This window comes from Misgurnus anguillicaudatus, chromosome 3 (assembly GCF_027580225.2).
Source record: "Misgurnus anguillicaudatus chromosome 3, ASM2758022v2, whole genome shotgun sequence".
In the NCBI taxonomy this organism is placed as follows: Eukaryota; Metazoa; Chordata; class Actinopteri; order Cypriniformes; family Cobitidae; genus Misgurnus; species Misgurnus anguillicaudatus.
In genome coordinates, this window is record NC_073339.2 from 1,469,834 (window position 1) to 1,487,190 (window position 17,357).

At 36.4% G+C, this 17,357-nt stretch overlaps 1 protein-coding gene and 1 pseudogene across 1 annotated transcript in view; one reads left to right on the forward strand and one right to left on the reverse strand.

The window, feature by feature from the left end:
• Positions 1–424: 424 nt before the first annotated feature.
• LOC129445344 (uncharacterized) overlaps positions 425–17,357 on the forward strand; it is a 28,811-nt gene continuing 11,878 nt past the window's right edge. The window contains exons 1-2 of the mRNA XM_073860048.1: positions 425–994; positions 3,783–4,969. Of these exons, the coding sequence (XP_073716149.1) occupies positions 757–994; positions 3,783–4,969 (1,425 nt within the window). The 5' untranslated portion in view covers positions 425–756. The remainder of the gene's footprint in view (positions 995–3,782; positions 4,970–17,357) is intronic.
• Positions 10,671–14,877, reverse strand: LOC129445202 (uncharacterized; annotated as a pseudogene).

Consider the following 17,357-nt stretch of genomic DNA (forward strand, 5'->3'; position numbering starts at 1 on the left):
CTGACTTTAATTTCAGAAGAGATTAAAGTCAGAATTCTGAGTTTAAAGGCTCAGAAGAGATTAAAGTCAGAATTCTGAGTTTAAAGGCTCAGAAGAGATTAAAGTCAGAATTCTGAGTTTAAAGGCTCAGAAGAGATTAAAGTCAGAATTCTGAGTTTAAAGGCTCAGAAGAGATTAAAGTCAGAATTCTGAGTTTAAAGTCAGAATTCTGAATTCTGAGATTAAAGTCAGAATTCTGAGATTAAAGTCAGAATTCTGAGTTTAAAGTTAGAATTCTGAGATTAAAGTCAGAATTCTGAATTCTGAGATTAAAGTCAGAATTCTGAGATTAAAGTCAGAATTCTGAGATTAAAGTCAGAATTCTGAGAATAAAGTCAGAATTCAAATATTTTTTTCACCAGTGGCCCTAATCCTCTTCCGTAGTTACTAATAAATTTTAATACTGTATTACAATCTTATCTTTGATTTAAAAATGTAAAAGGTTGATTTATTTGTCTTAATTTTCTTTCTTCAACACTTTATCCACCACACCACGAAGAAACATCAACCTTCTTGTGTAATGAATGAGAGATGAATGAAGTGTTTAGTTTCTTCTCTCTCCAGTACAGCAGGAGGCGCTCTGCAGCTCTTTAGTCCACATATAAACCCACTAAAGAAAGAAAGAAAGAGCTCGCGTATGATGTGTTTGTGTATCTTCAGTGTTTTTCTCTCTTCAGTGTTTTAAACAGAGTCTTGTCTCTGTGTATTTTAGTGTTGATGATGATGGATGTGATGTGCTGTAAATCAGGAACTGATCAGGACTTACAGGATGAGGAATCTACTGATCAAACCTCCACAGAGTCTCTGGATTCTGTCTGTAACGCTGGAGAACAGCAGCAGATCCTGCTGACCAAACTCAAGATGTGTTCAGTCAAACTCATCGACTGTGGAAACCAAACTGAGATTAAAACACAAGAGGAAAATCACACGGATGATGATGGTTTTCTTACGTCAGGTATGTGTCCTTAATTATATATTTTTTATTTTTTACTATTTTTACCAGGATGTGAGTATCTGCTTTATAAAAGGGGATTTTAAGTTAATAACTCACTAACCAAAAGACTAAAAACAACTTGAGGACTAAAATATTTAAGGAGATGACCTCTTTTTAAACAACAGGCTTTAACAAAGACACACAAAAAGTGCTTTATCTCATTCTAGAAGTGTCACATCACCATATAATGCAATGCATCAATAATTGTGAACGTTTTTGAACAATTAAAAATGTCAATTGGACTTCGGTCTACAACGTAGTTTATTACTCTCTTAGTAAATATGTATTTCATTTAATATTTTGTTTACGATAATTTTTGTCTTTGTTTTAATAAAATATTGACAAAAATTATACTTTTTAGCTGCGTACGTAGTGCTTGTATGTGCTTTAGTATGAACAGGGCTGGTAATAGGGCTGTGTGATTGTATTTAAATTGGGGAATCAAGATTTTGAATAAAAGTTTGTTACAGTCAAAGTGAAACAGTGCAGACATCATCTGATTACACAGTAGAGTTCCTGCATTGAAAATTAAACGGCAACCGCCCAGGTAAAATTTGTTTTTTATAAATAAATGTTATTGTATGTGCCTTTATTCTATGTACACTGTGAGAAAAGTAGAGCATCGTTATCCCTATTCGTGCGCGTTGCCGCGCTCTTAGATCTTACTCTCCCTCCCGCGTTCATGCTCTGTCCCTCAGCTCTATTCTTCAAAAGCAACAAACAAAAGTACATAAACCATGACTTAAACTTCACATATGCATATGAAACATGTCTGCCCTGACTGCATCTATTAAATGTAGATTCTGTGCTGTGTCTACACAGTGAGTGCAAGGTGAACACTTCAAATGCTCCATTCCCCCTAGTTTTTAAACGAGTACAGAAAACTTTAAGGAGGAGTTTTGATTCTAATCTGAGACTTCTGAATGGATAGTATATATGTAGGATCTCTGACAAATATGGAGGTGCCAGGTTTTTAAAGAATTAAATAAATTAAATCCTGAATTTTACAGAGAGCCAATGCAGAGATTTCAGCAGAGGGGTGACATGGTTATATATCCTCTACTTTGTCAGGAATCTAGCCGCAGCATTTTTGAGCAATCTGTTAACGCACCCTTTGGGATTGCGAAATGGCTAAGTAGAGGGATTTACAGTAGTCCAGGAGCGACATGATGAGGACAGCTGTTTCCAAAAAACGTTTGGGCAGACAGGATTTGATTTTCAATAGAGAGCGGATATAAAAGCTAAAAGCAACTACCGCACTGCTTTGCTTATCAAATTTTAAAGTGCTATATATTTTTACACCCAAATCCATCCGAACTAATGGTGAAAAAATTGTTTAAAAATACAGAGGTACAGATCGTTTCTTGGTCTGGTCTCAGATGGGTTAAAAAACAATGACTTAGGTTTTGTCTCACTTCACAAATAGGAAATTCTTGTCAATCCACAATTTTGTCTCCTCAACACATGCTGTCAGGCTGTCTAAGGTGCCTTTTATTTAGATTACATTACATTTCCTGAAAAGTAAACCCAAAGGGAGAAGATAAAGCGAGAAAAGATTGGGAGCTAACACAGATCTCTGAGGCACACCACAAGTCAGTTTACGAACTGATGAGGAAAAACCTTCAATTTTTGCAGTAAAACATCTGTTAGTTATCTATTAGTAAGACTTAAACCAATATAAGACTTCAAACGTGAGATAAGTGTTGTATGGTTGATGGTATCAAAGCAGATGACAAGTCAAGCATTACTAAAATCACAGAGTTGCTTGAGTCCATAGCCATGTAGATATTATTGATAACTTTCATGAGGGTAGTTTCTGTGCTGTGCAACGATCTGAACTCAGACTAAAATTGTTAAAGATTAACATTAAACAGCACCAATTATCCGATTCACGGTTTTACATTTCCTTTGGTGTGTGTTTATTAGTACATATTAAAGGTCCCGTTCTTCCTGTGTTTTTGAAGCTAATATCGCATTCATAATCGCAGATAAATCGCCTATGATTGTGAATGCGATATTGTCAGTGAACTAAGACTCTGTGTAGTAAATCCCATTCCATCTGAAAGCAGCTGATGGCAAATTATTACTAATCAAGGAACCGGCTTTACTGACAAGATGCGTGTGACAATCACGTGCGATTTATTGTGCAGCCCTACTTCTTTCTGTAAAATGACCAGCAGCCATATCACCCTGTAGCCAAAGACAGCTTTGACACCAAATCTAAGTAGGGTTGAGCCTGGTCAGTACTTGGATGGGAGACCTCCTAAGAAAACCAGGTTGCTGCTGGTAGAGGTGTTAGTGAGACCAGTAGGGGGTGCTCACCCTGTGGTCTGTGTGGGTCCTAACACCCCAGTATAGTGATGGCGACACTATACTGTTCAAAAGCACTGTCCTTCGAATGATACGTTAAACTGATGTCATGACTCACTGTGGTCATTAAAAATCCCAGGATGTCATTCGAAAAAGAGTAGGGGTGTGCCCTGGCATTCTGGCCAAACTTGCCCATTGGCCTACTAATCATCCCCTCGTACTAATTGGTGATATCACTCTGTCTCCTCTCCAATAATAAGCTGGTGTGTGATGGGCGTTCTGGCGCAATATAGCTACCATCACATCTTTCAGGTGGATGCTGCACAAGATTCCCCTTTCATATGTAAGGCGCTTTGAGTGCTGCTGAAAAGCGCTATATAAATGTAATGAATTATTATTATTAAATTAAATAATGTAATTATTTCATTTTTTCTTTCAGATCTGAAGAGTAAATTATGTTTGGATGGAGAAATAACGTCCTTAATATCAAAAGAAAGACATTTAGAGAGACATGAGAGAAAACACACAGAACCGAAACTCTTCACCTGCAGGAGATGTAAGATCAGCTTTACTACCTTACAAGAAGAGAAACTTCATTTGGAAGAGCACAGAGAGAAGAAAAAGAAGAGGCAGTTTCACTGTCAGCAGTGTGGGAAGGATTTTGTTGTCTTATCTAAGCTGAAAGTTCACATGAAGACACACAATGGTGAAAAGTCTTTCTACTGCACTGAATGTGGCCATTACTTCAGCACCAAAGGAAATCTTGATGCTCATCAGAGAATTCACACAGGAGAAAAACCACACGAGTGTCCTCACTGTGAGAAGAGATTCAGCCACAAACATACTCTGAGGGCACATGTGCTTTTACACACCAATGAGAGACCGTATACGTGTAGTAAATGTAAAAAAACCTTTAGGCATGCAAGTTCATTCAAATCACACCAGAAAATTCACTCTGAAGAGAAACCATATCAATGTTCACACTGTGATAAACGTTTCTGTAAGAAATATAAGATGATAGACCATGAGAGAATTCACACAGGAGTGAAACCTTACTTCTGCTCTCAATGTGGTAAGGGCTTCTCTTCTCAAAGTTATGTTAGACTTCATCAGAGAGTTCATACTGGAGAGAAACCTCATCACTGTAGTGTTTGTGGGAAGAGTTTTAGGCATCGGCCTAACTTAATAAAGCACCAGAGAATTCATACAGGTGAAAAACCTTACAAATGCTCTCACTGTGAGAAGACGTTTACTGAGTTAAATTCCTTAAAAAGCCATGAGAGAGTTCACACAGGAGAGAAACCTTACGTCTGCCCTCAATGTGGGAAGAAATTTTCTCAGTCATCTCATTTCAGAGTCCATGAGAGAGTTCACACTGGAGAGAAACCTCATCACTGCAGTGTTTGTGGGAAGAGTTTCAGTCAACATGAAAATTTAGTTTCACACCAGAGAATTCATACAGGAGAAAAACCTTATAAATGCTCTCAGTGTGAGAAGACTTTTGCTTATAGAGCTTCCTTAAAAGTCCATCAGAGAGTTCATACTGGTGAGAAACCTTACGTCTGCTTGATCTGTGGAGAGAGATTCGCTTATCATGGAGGCTTTCAAATTCATCAGAAGAAACATACTTAAGGACAAACTACACTGAAATCATCATAATGACTGTTTGAGAGTCAGTCAAACCCAGTGTTTTAGAGGTCAATGTCACATTGAGTTTTCATGCGGTTTAGTGTTGAAGTGAAGCCAGTGATTTCTGATGATATTTCTGTCTTCTTTATTGAAGTCGTTGTGTTGGGAGATCAAAGGTTTTGGCTTTGATTCTCTAAGAACACTCATAACATGTACACCTTAAATGCAATGTAAGTCACTATAAATTAAAGCATCTGCCCAATATCTACATATTATAAAAGACTAAATATTTAATTTAATACGTCTGAGTAGAAACATACATTTGTGATTTATTCATTTATTTCATTCATTGTTAATTCATTTTATCATTCTGTTTTATTTTTATATTATACTCATTACATTCTTTCTAGTTGTTCTATTCTACATTATACACAGTTCTTTCTGGTACTTGAATCTGATTGGTTGATAGCCGTGAGATATTCCACCAGTGTCAGCACTTTTTTCCACTTCACCATTTCCCATCTTTTACGTATCATTCAGCCACTACTGTTTTTAGAATGAGTGTGGGAGGCGTGAACCAGTCCAGCCATACAGTCACTACTGTGTTTTTTTTTTTGGTTCTTTAAGAAAAATGCTTAAGCCGTGAGTTTTATTTTCAAACAGAATTGACTTAATTGTCAGACATAAAAGCCAAGCTAGTTTTGCAGAACCTTATTAGAACCATATCAGGGAAATCCATGCAGTTTTGTTGTAGCAATATCCAGATGTAAAACTTTATAAACGAAAATAACTTGCTTCCGGTAATGTCGCCATCTTGGTCGCGTCCGCATTCAGGATGAGAGCTTACGCAGCCTACGGAGGCTACTCTGCTGCTGCTCTGTGCCCCCGTCCTCCGAATTTGTCATACGTCACTAAGAAAAGTGCGTACACTACGCTAATACTCTCTCCTGAATGCGGAGGAGTCTAGGATGGCGGCTAACCCATGGCTATGTACACTGTCTAACACAGTGTACATAGCCATGGGTTAGAATGAAGAGATAAGGATAAAAAAGAAAACAAGTTTATTAGCAAGTGCGGTCTTGGCAGAATAGATGGATTAAACCGATTCTTAAAGACTGCTACAGAGTCAGCAGATGGTCACCAGTGGTAGATCATTCCAAAGGTGAGGAACAGAACCAGAGAAGGTTCGCAATAGTGATTTTTTCCCTTTTTGGGACGGCACCACAAGCTGTCGCTCTGTGGCCAAGCCCAGAGATCTAGAAGGTGCATAAGTTTGTATAAGCGGTTGAAGGTAAGGGGGTGTTGACCCAATGGTGCTTTTAAAGGCCAGGAGCTGAGCTTTCAAATTTGATGTGAGCTGCTTTAGGAAGCCAAAGTAACCTGACAAAGAGAGGAGTAAGATGCACCTACTTTAGCGTCACTCTGTACTAGTACAAGAGCCTGGACTAGGACTTGTGTAGCATGTTCAGATAGGAAAGGCCTAATTTTTCTAATGTTAAAGAGTCATCTGCATAGCAGTGGTAAGAAAAGCCATGTTTCCGTATGAAGAAACCCAAGGATGTCATGTATATAGAAAACAGCAGTGGTCCGAGTACTGAGCTTTGAGGTACCCCTGCACTGAGACATTGGGGTTCAGAGACATCACCTCTTCAGGATACTCTAAATGACCTACATGAGAGGTAAGGCCTTAAACACAGTAGTGCCGTTCCAGAGACACCCATAGTCTTAAGGGTCGACATGAGGATGTGGTGATTGACAGTGTCAAATGCGGCGGATCGATCCAGTAGGATCAGAACAGATGTTTTGGAGGCTGCCCTCTCCTGCCTTAGGGCTTCAATGACTGAGAGAAGCGCAGTTTCAGTGGAGTGACCGCTCTTGAAATCAGACTGATTGGTATCCAGGAGCTTTTTTGTGTGAAGAAGGAGGAGAGCTGGTTAAAAACCACACACTAAAGAGCCTTGGCAATGCAGGGAAGGAGATATACACTTCTGTAGTTCTCTAACATTGCAGGATTAAGTGTGGGTTTCTTCAGCAGCTGCCAGCTGGGTTATCCAGGCCTATTTAAAAGCTGTGGGGAATGTACCAGTGGAAATAGATGAATTGATAAATAAACCTACAAAATGTAAACAATTATGTGAAAAGTTTAAACTTGATATATTTAATATTGACTGAGTAAGATCAAGTCAAACATTCAAACATATTAAAATTAATAGGTAAAATCAAACTTTGATGCTTGTTCTCTCAGTATTTGATTTTGAGACTTTTCACAGGCAGGATAACAAATAGTGGATTACTTACTCCGTAAATAGACATGCATTGCATTTAATATTTGTCTTTGATCACTAGTTATGTTTGTCTTTATTCTAATAAAATATTAACAAATTATTTTAAAAATAACCTGCGTATTTCTAAATTGTAATGACCCAACAGTAATTACAGGACTGACAGCTGTTTGCTGTCTCTGTGTAAATATAGACTATGATACAGAAACTCAATTCATTATTCTTTGTGTAAATAAAAGTGAAAAGAGAGTTTAATTGTTTCATGTTTCTTTCAGATGTGAAGAGTGAATTATGTTTGGATGGAGAAATAACATCCTCAACATAAAAAGAGCGATTTACCGCACAAACTCTTTCCTGCATCACTTGTGGAAAGACATTAAGCTCAAAAGGACATTTAGAGAGACATTGGAGAAAACACACAAAACAGAAACTCTTCACCTGCAGATGATGTAAGATCAGCTTTACTACCTTACAAGAGCAGAGACGTCATTCACAAGAACACACAGAGAGAAGAAGTTGTTTCACTGTCAGCAGTGTGGGAAGAATTTTGACTTCTTATCTAAGCTACAAGTTCACATGAGGACACACAGTGGTGAAAAACATTTTAACTGCACTAAATGTGGCTATTACTTCAGAACCAAAGGATATTTTGATGCTCATGAGAGAATTCACACAGGAGAAAAACCTCCATCACTGTAGTGTTTGTGGGAAGAGTTTTAATCGACATGGCAGTTTAGTGAATCACCAGAGAATTCATACAGGTGAAAAACCTTACAAATGCTCTCGTTGTGAGAAGACGTTTACTGAATCAGGTCACTTAAAAGCCCATCTGAGACTTCATACAGGTGAAAAACCTTACAAATGCTCTTGGTGTGATAAAAAGTTTACTCAGTCAGCTTCCTTAAAAGTCCATGAGAGGGTTCACACTGGAGAGAAACTTTATGTCTGGTTGATTTGTGGAGAGAGATTTGCTCATTCTAAAAAACCTCAGCATCATCAGAAGAAACATACTGAAGAACAAACTACACAGATTTGGTGTAAATGTTTGATGCAATAGGATACTAGAACAAAAACAATTCATTTCTATGGATGACTTTACATTGACCTCTGTTATTTGTAACAAAGCTTATTTTTTTCGACCACTGTGTCAATTTTTCTTTTTTTGCATGACAAATAATCAGGTCGACCAATGGAATCTGAGCATTACGCCATGTTTCCGGGAGCCGCTGCTGTAACTCAAAAGGGTTAGACGGTGATGCTAATTTGTACTGACAGAGCGTGTAAACACACCATTATATGTTTGTCAAGTCAATTCGATGTTATTTATATAGCACTTTTCACAATTGTTTTTGTTTCAAAGCAGCTGTACATGAAATTGAAATATTTTATTTAATATTATTTTTATTAATATGGAACAACAACTGCTCTTCTCTTTGCTAAAGAATAGGGTGTAACCAATAACGCTAAAAATCAGCTCATCCTCACTGCTGGCTTAAATGTAATGTAAGTCGCTATGGATGAAAGCATCTGCCCAATTCATAAATATAATAAAAACACTAAATGTTTCATTTGATAGATCTTAGTAGAAACTCATTTGTGTTTTATTATTTTTTATGACTTTATTTCCCTTTTCATTAATTTAAAGGGCACCAATTTTCCAAATTCACGATTTTACATTTCCTTTGTGTAAGTTAAGTTTGTATTAGTAATGATATGTAAAAGGTACAAATCCCAAAGTAAACGATGATGCGAGTGATAGTTTCCAACTTAAATCTCTTTTTTTTGACTGCAACAAACACATGGATTTTAGGCAACTGTTTACTTCCTAGGCATGTTGACGTGGACACGACGGTCATTATCATAATCTACTTCTGACTCAGTCTGTAAGTCATCTATGTTTTTATATTTAAAGACTTTACTACTGAGTAATTTATGCAGTTATGAGCAGTGCAGAGTAGCGCTTGTTGTTTGTCGTTTCTATGATCACAAACGGTTTTAATGTTTTAGTATCCTTACCTTACCAATCTGTTACATTCAGCTCAAGTCGTGCTGGTAAAGTTGATCGATCAGCTTGGTCATCTGCATTTTCTGTATTAGATTCCACCCATATTGATAAGGTAGTAAAGACGATATTAACTCCTGTCAGTATCCTTTACGAAAATTAACCATGGTTTTATTGTGGTAAAAGTGTAGTAACCATTGTTTTTTGGTGCATTAATTACTATCTGCAAAACCATGGTTTAACTATGGTTTTTGAAAATCATGGTTGTCAAAACCATGGCTATTTTGTGGATACCATGGTTTTACTACAGTAACCTTGTTTTTTTTTGTTGTAACTGTTGTAAAACCATGGTTAATTTTCGTACGGGTCGGGATTGCATTGTGAACTAATCTTCAAAACATGGTGAGGAGTGTCACATTTCTGGCTGACGTCAGAGGTATTCAGGCCAATCACAACGTACTGGTAAGTCGGCCAATCGGAGGACACTGAGCTTTTCAAAAAGAAGAGCTTTGTACAATATCATATCAGCATTTCAGGAAGGAAACAACTCTATTACGGTGTTAATAAGTCAAAATGCATGAAATACCATTGAACCACCCCTTTAACATTGGTTCAACAGTGGTTACTTGCTATCTGGAAACATTTTGCTGTCGTTTATACGTTCAGTACATTGTATTTTGGAAGTGGTCTGGTAAGTGAAAAATGCATAGATTAAATTTTTAAGAATAAACTCAGTACTTTTATGCAATGCAAATGAGTTCCTAACAGTGAATGTAAGAGCCACATAGGAATAATTTCATTTAAAATAATAATTTAGTAAAATTAATAAGAAAATATTTCATTAAAATCCATAAGATATTTTTGCTTTAAAATGCATATTTATTAATGTTTAAATCTGATAACATTTAATTTATTTTGAGCTTCCAGTCAGATTGCACTACGTCATAACGCATGCGATTGAATGTGTTCAGTTTAGTTTGAAGTTAGATATGATGGAAGCAACACAGTTTTTTGACCGTGCGTACCATGTCTACTATGTAACAGCTTTTATTTATGTTTTGGAAGTAAACATTTAAAACGAAGATCGTTGTTTGCTCGTGTTTCAAATACTGGTTAAATTTGACTGACTTCAAAAGGTGGTACAGAAGAATAAGAAGCAAATAGGTGCCATTACAGTGAATAAAAGTTGGCCACTCTCTGTGGGCTCCTTCTGACATCAACAGCCAATCACAATTCTGCAAAAGAAAAGCACCAAAGTCCTCCTTATCTAAAAGGTATAAAAGAGAGCAAACATTTGCTTCAAGGTACCTTCATTTGCGTGTTTCAGATCGTTTGCTTGAATCCTCTCTGAGTAAATCAGAACTGAAATATTTATTCTGTTGTCAGTTAATACTTTAAGTCAACAGAGACAAAGTGATGTTGAATAAAATAATGTTTTATTAAACAATCTTAGTTGTGTTCTCGATCCTCTGACTAAAGGCAGATTTAAGAGGTGTTGCTCTACCAAACATTGACAGTGGACATCACAACATTCTCATGACATTAATAAAACCTTGAGATGGAGACTCATATCAGCATTAAAAGACAATACAGCATTGACATAAGATTTAAACAACAAAATAGAATAACTAGACAGAATGAAATGAATGTAATATAAACTAAATGTATATAAAAATAGAAAACAATAATAAAAATAAGGATAAAAGTGAATGCTAAAATAAATGAATGATATCATTCATGAAATAATGTAATAAATGTAAAAAAAACTGAATATAGGGATGGAGACAGTTAACTGTCAGATGTGAAATCAAGTGTTTTTCTAGTGTGTTGTGATGAACATTTATGTTGAATATTAGTGTATAAAGACTTTAAGACACTATGATGATTTTAGTGTAGTTTGTTCTTCAGTATGTTTCTTCTGATGATGCTGAAGACTTTCAGAACGAGCAAATCTCTCTCCACAGATCGAGCAGACGTAAGGTTTTTTTACCTGTATGAGTTCTCTGATGATTCAGTAAGATATTATGTTGCCTAAAACTCCTCCCACAGACATTATAGTGATGAGGTTTCTCTCCAGTGTGAATTCTCTCATGAACTCGGACATGAGATTGATCAGTGAAGCTCTTTCCACAGTGAGAGCAGACGTAAGGTTTCTCTCCAGTGTGAACTCTCTGATGGGCTTTTAAGTTACCTGACTGAGTAAACGTCTTCCCACACTGAGAGCATTTGTAAGGTTTTTCACCTGTATGAGTTCTCTGGTGTGACACTAAATTAGAACGTTGATTAAAACTCTTCCTACATACACTGCAGTGATGAAGCTTCTCTCCAGTGTGAACACTCTCATGGGCTTTTAAGTGACCTGACTGAGCAAAAGTCTTCTCACACTGAGAGCATTTGTAAGGTTTTTCTCCTGTATGAGTTCTCTGGTGATTTAATAAATATTGATGTTGACTAAAACTCTTCCCACAAACACTACAGTGATGAGGTTTCTCTCCAGTGTGAATTCTCTCATGGACTATCAGATGAGATTTACACCTGAAACGTTTATCACAGTGTGAACATTGATAGAGTTCAGAGTGAATATTCTGGTGTGATTTTAATGAACTTAAATCCTTAAAGGCTTTGTCACATTGACTGCACTGATACGGTCTCTCATTGGTGTGTATACGCATGTGTTTCTTCCGATTAGATATTTGTCTGAATCTCTTCTCACAGTGAGGACACTCGTATGGTTTTTCTCCTGTGTGAATTCTCTGATGAAGCCGAAGATTTACTTTAGTGCTGAAGCAATTTCCACATTCAGTGCAGTAGAAAGACTTTTCGTCACTGTGTCCCCTCATGTGGCGTGTCCTCTTCTTCTTCTCTCTGTGCTCTTCTGAATGAAGTTTCTTCTTTTGAGTTTGCGCTGTCCATCTCTCTTTTGAAGTTGAGGAAGTTATTTCTCCATCTGAACATGAATCGCTCCTCTCATCTGAAAGAAACATGATAAAAATGTAAATCCTCTTTTCACTCTTAAGCCCTATTTGGACGATAATTGTTTCTCATGGGGACGGGACGTAAGACATTTTCAACATTTACAGGGAGTAGTCTATGATTTTATTGCCATCAGAATCCATAATGGCCGGCCATGAGCCTTGAACCAGCAACTCTCGGGTTAAAAGCCTGACTTTCTAGCCACTAGGCTACAACTGCCCAATGGCAGATATCTGATGATAATAATGAGAATCCCTGAAGAGAAACACAAGTACAACTAACTTCCAGCACACAGCCTTAGATTTAACTCTTTCCCCGCTAGTGTTACTTAGCCAGCATTTTTTATGATTTTCACCAAACTTTGATGGCCCTAAGAATATTTTCAGCAATGAATATATAAACATGTTATATATCAAAATAAAGAACCAAGCCTCTGCTTTAAAAAACAACAACATTTTATTCTATCTTCATGTGTTCATTTTTTAATCACAACTTGAATGCAAGTAGGTTTCATAAAAAATGGAACATTTTGGACAAAAAAAAAACTAAAAAAAAAGCATTTTTATGAAATGAGTGCATTTTCAAGCAAAATACATTCAAATTTCATATTCTTTCCTTTCATAAATAAAATCTCAAACAATGAATAAACATTTAAAATAAATATAAAATAAATAAAACTTAAGCACTGTAATTTATCTTTGAGTGGTAAACTGCGTAACAATTCCCAGAATTCCCAACTTTTGCAGTAAAAGGGGGTCTCCCTTCGCAAACCCTGCATCTTCTCGTCGGGTGTTGCTTTTTGGAAGTGAACGCAATTGGAAGTGAATGGACTGCAAACAGGTCATTCACCCTATTTCTATGGTCACTGTTGTAGGGTGCTCTAGGAGTGTTTTCAGTTGGAGGGTCATCGCTTTTCTCCCCATCTAACAAGTCTTTAGGTTCTTCTGAATCAAGAGCTGCAGCATGATAGCGCTCAAACATTGCATTGCATTATTTCTGAATGTTCTCTAAACATATTGCTGTAGAAAACAAAATTCACTTATTAAGTTTAGATGTTGATGTTTTGTTTCATTTTAGTCACCATTATGATGATTAGTGTTTGTTTTTGTTGGACTCTTGACTTGCTCTTAACTTGCTACTTTCTTACGTTCTTAGAACTTTTCTCATTCTTTAGACTTTAAAGAAAGATGGACGTAGGGTCCGTGACGTCATAACGTCAAGAAATAACCATTTCATTCACTTTAGGTTAAAAGATCTTACCACAACAGTCTGTTATTTTAGGTTATTTAAAAATAACCACCCTGCAACGTTATGTGAACGTTATTTATGGTTGCAAAAATAAAACATAAAAAGAACTTTACCAGAACGTTATTATCTGGTTCCCAAAAAATAACCAAAAACTAACGTTAGGGGAACGTTCTGTGTTTGCTGGGATGCGAGTGAATTATTGTAAACACAACACAAGAAACATACCTGAAGGAATAAAATTATCATCATCATCATCATCATCATGACTGTCATCTTCCTCAGTGTGATTTTCATCTGGTGTGGTTTCTCTTCTCATCTTCATCATGAGGTTCTTGCAGTCGATGAGTTTGTCTGAACACATGTTTAGTTTGGTCTGCAGGATCTGCTGCTGTTCTCCAGCGTTACAGACAGAATCCAGAGACTCTGTGGAGATTTGATCAGTAGATTCCTCATCCTGTAAGTCCTGATTACTGTCACACACTGTAGTGTCCTGAGCGTCTGTGTGCTTTGACTCAGTATAACAGAGTAAAGTCAGACTGAGCTCGGAGTCCTGTGTGGAAGATTCACAACAAACACACACAGAGTAAGATTAGAAATGATTTGATGTTGTCTGATTCAGGTAAAGGATGTTTAAGCTGTACAAACCTCTCTCTTCAGTCCTTCATCTCCTCTTAACCTCAGCTTTGTCTCCAGTAACGCCACATCTTTCTTCAGCTGAGAGATTTCTGTGATGAAATCATCAATATCCAGCATGGACAGATCAGTTCCTACTGATTTACAGAACATCTCATCCTTCTCATCATCAACACTAAAATACACAAAGACAAGACTGGGAAAAGTACACACATTCTTTACTCAAGAAGAAGTACAGGTACTCGTATTTAAAATTACTTGAGTAAAAAGTGTAGTCGGTACATATAAAACGTTACATATGTTAAGACAACTCTGACTTCCTTACAAATTTATTTTAATTCCCTTACACTTAATTATAAAATTCATACTCGTACCAGGTGAGAGTAGTACACTGACATTTTTTTGTATTAATATATTTAATGTGCCATTATTCGTGATCGTATTTCTCAAACTTTAGTTGGTGTGTAAGGTTGATTTTAGAGCATCAATAATTCCTGCAAAATTATAAAGCTCAAAGTTCAATGGCAAGCGATATATTCTGCAATATGCTCATTCCCTACATTCTGACTCGCTCACTACGTTCCTCTGACTCTAGCCTTCTTGTATCCCTCGGTATCGCCTTTCTTCAATGAGGGGCAGATTTCCCTATTATTGCACCCAAACTTTGGAATTCTCTTCCCTGCTTTCTCTGTAGTGTAAATGATATATCTGAATTTAAATTATTACTCAAAACCCACCTGTTTTCTGAATGCTATTCCTCCTGATTTGATTACTCTGTATTTATTACCAATATCTCTCTGAATTTTAATTTCTGTTCTGTATTTTTGAACTTGACTCTGTTTCTATACACCTCCCTGAACTTCATTGTCCTTTATAATCGTCTTCTTGGTAATTGTTCTATGTAAAGTGACCTTGAACTCTGGAAAGCGCTATATAAATGAAACGTATTATTATTACTATTATACTCAACAGATTTCTACAAAATAATCAGTTCACATGACATGGTCTTCTAGCATTAACTAGCAAAATTATTAAGTTACAAAGGACACTTTTTCATGAAGTTTTTAGATTTTGCATTATTTTGTTCATATTCCAGGTCTTATTTTAGTCTAATGAAAAACACTTCAACACAGTTAGATGGTGGGGGACATATCATAATTGGGTCCCCAGTGCTTGTATCAACCTAGAAAATGTGAAAAAGATCAACCCAACTTAATTCAATTTAGATCAACTTAGGTAATTGAAATGTGGTTCCTCTTGTGAGGTCAGAAGGGGATCTTATTATAATAATACCGCCCCTTGATCTACAAACACGGCACTACCATTTAGTGCAGAGTTCATTTGCATTTTTAAGGACACAAAACCGGCACATTTTTGCTCACACCTACAAAGTGGCAAATTTAACATATTATAATAAATTAACTATATAATATTTTGAGCTAAAACTTCACATATGCATCATGGGGACACCAAAGATTTACTTTGCACTTTTTAACGTCTTGCCAAATGTCCCCTTTAAGCCTACTACCCTTTATCTGTTTGTATATAAAAGATTTGTTCTTTGTCAGATGTAACTGCACATGATATTAGCGCATTTTAATTTGATAATGCTTTATTTGCATGTGGTGATTATGACATTTTACGCAAATTTGACTGTATCCACTTGTATTGTCTCTATTATAAATGGACAAGTACAGTATTACATGGCATGATGTACGGTTAATGCGTTAGCAAAACTTTAGCTAATTACATAAGCAGACACGATGTAAAGTTGTCTTGTGGCTAATTAGGTGTAAAGTCGAGTATTTTGTTCATCATCACACACCTTAACAACAAGCCAAGAAAAAGACAACTGAGTTAGTAGCTGGAAAGGGCTACTGCCTACATACCTGTGTGATGTGCTGCACACTGACCAGACACGCGGACACGCGCAGGGGCGGGAGCGAGAGATCGCATGGGAACAAGACCTTCCGAACTGAATTTTTTCTTTTTTTTTTAAATACAGATTAAAACTAAAGTAATGAGCCTGTTTTAAAAATGTAAGTAAAAAGTAGGCTACAGATATTTGTGGGAAAATGTAAGGAGTAAAAGTAAAAAGTTTAGAAAAATAAATAGCGAAGTGACACCAGAAAAAAATCGACTTCTACAGTTACGACGTGTTGCTCATTCCAGAAACATAGCATAGCATAATTAGCATCTGGTTAAGATAACGTTTTCCTACCCAAAAACTACTTTACTACCCTACTTTACTTCGTAAAGAAAACTTAACCAAAAGTTAACCAAAAACAAAACTTTTAAAATAACGCTCTATAAACCATAAACTAACGTTAAGGGAACGTTGTGAGAACAAAAAACGAACATTTTAGGAAACACATTTTTTTTAGCTGGGCTTAAGCTTATATCTTTAAAATAAAAACAAGTCAAAATTATATAATATTGTTTGATGTACTAGTTTTTGTGGTTAAATGTCTAAATTGAATTGTTTTTGACATTCATAGGTCAGATTTTTCTGACCATTGTGCAAAACACTCTGACTGAATCAACAATGTTTAAGATCTTTAACTTTTCTAGTAAGTTCAAGTTATCAAACACACATATCATCCATCTTATGTTACACAATGATATAACCAATGTTTTACATAGCTAAGGTCCCAAGTAGCAGCTGGTGTATTTAACTCTGGGTCTCTAATTGCTTAGGATGTACAGCAGGTAAATATGTAATGGTGAAAGAATGTGCACTTTTTCAAAGTAATGCACAGCAGCCCATCTTTCCTTAAATTTGCAGTAGTGATTGTTAATTGTTCCTTTGTAAAGCCCTGCTCTCCTTAGGTACTGGCCTACACCTATCAAGCTTTCGCGTCTGGCAAGTCTATTACGGTATGCACCGGTGTCAGACATTTCCAAGGAGATAATTCATGATTTTTGGCAAACAGGTGAAATATCTGAGAGAGCAAGACAAAGGTGACTGCAGTATGCATTCAATGGATATATCCACAACATAATATGAAACCGATTAGAAATGAATTTAATCAAATTTGAAGCTAAAGCCTATAGGCTCCAGTGCAAGCAACAGCCATACGTTGACAATTCAAATGGGAAACACATCAATTAAGGAATGGCTTTGTTCATGCACAGCAGGTTAAGTAAAATCTAGCAGCAGGGGTGCCCAAACTTTCACATGCCACTGTATATGATCAAACCTTCATAAACAAGTTTTTATACAGTAAGACAATTTGTGATTATTGCT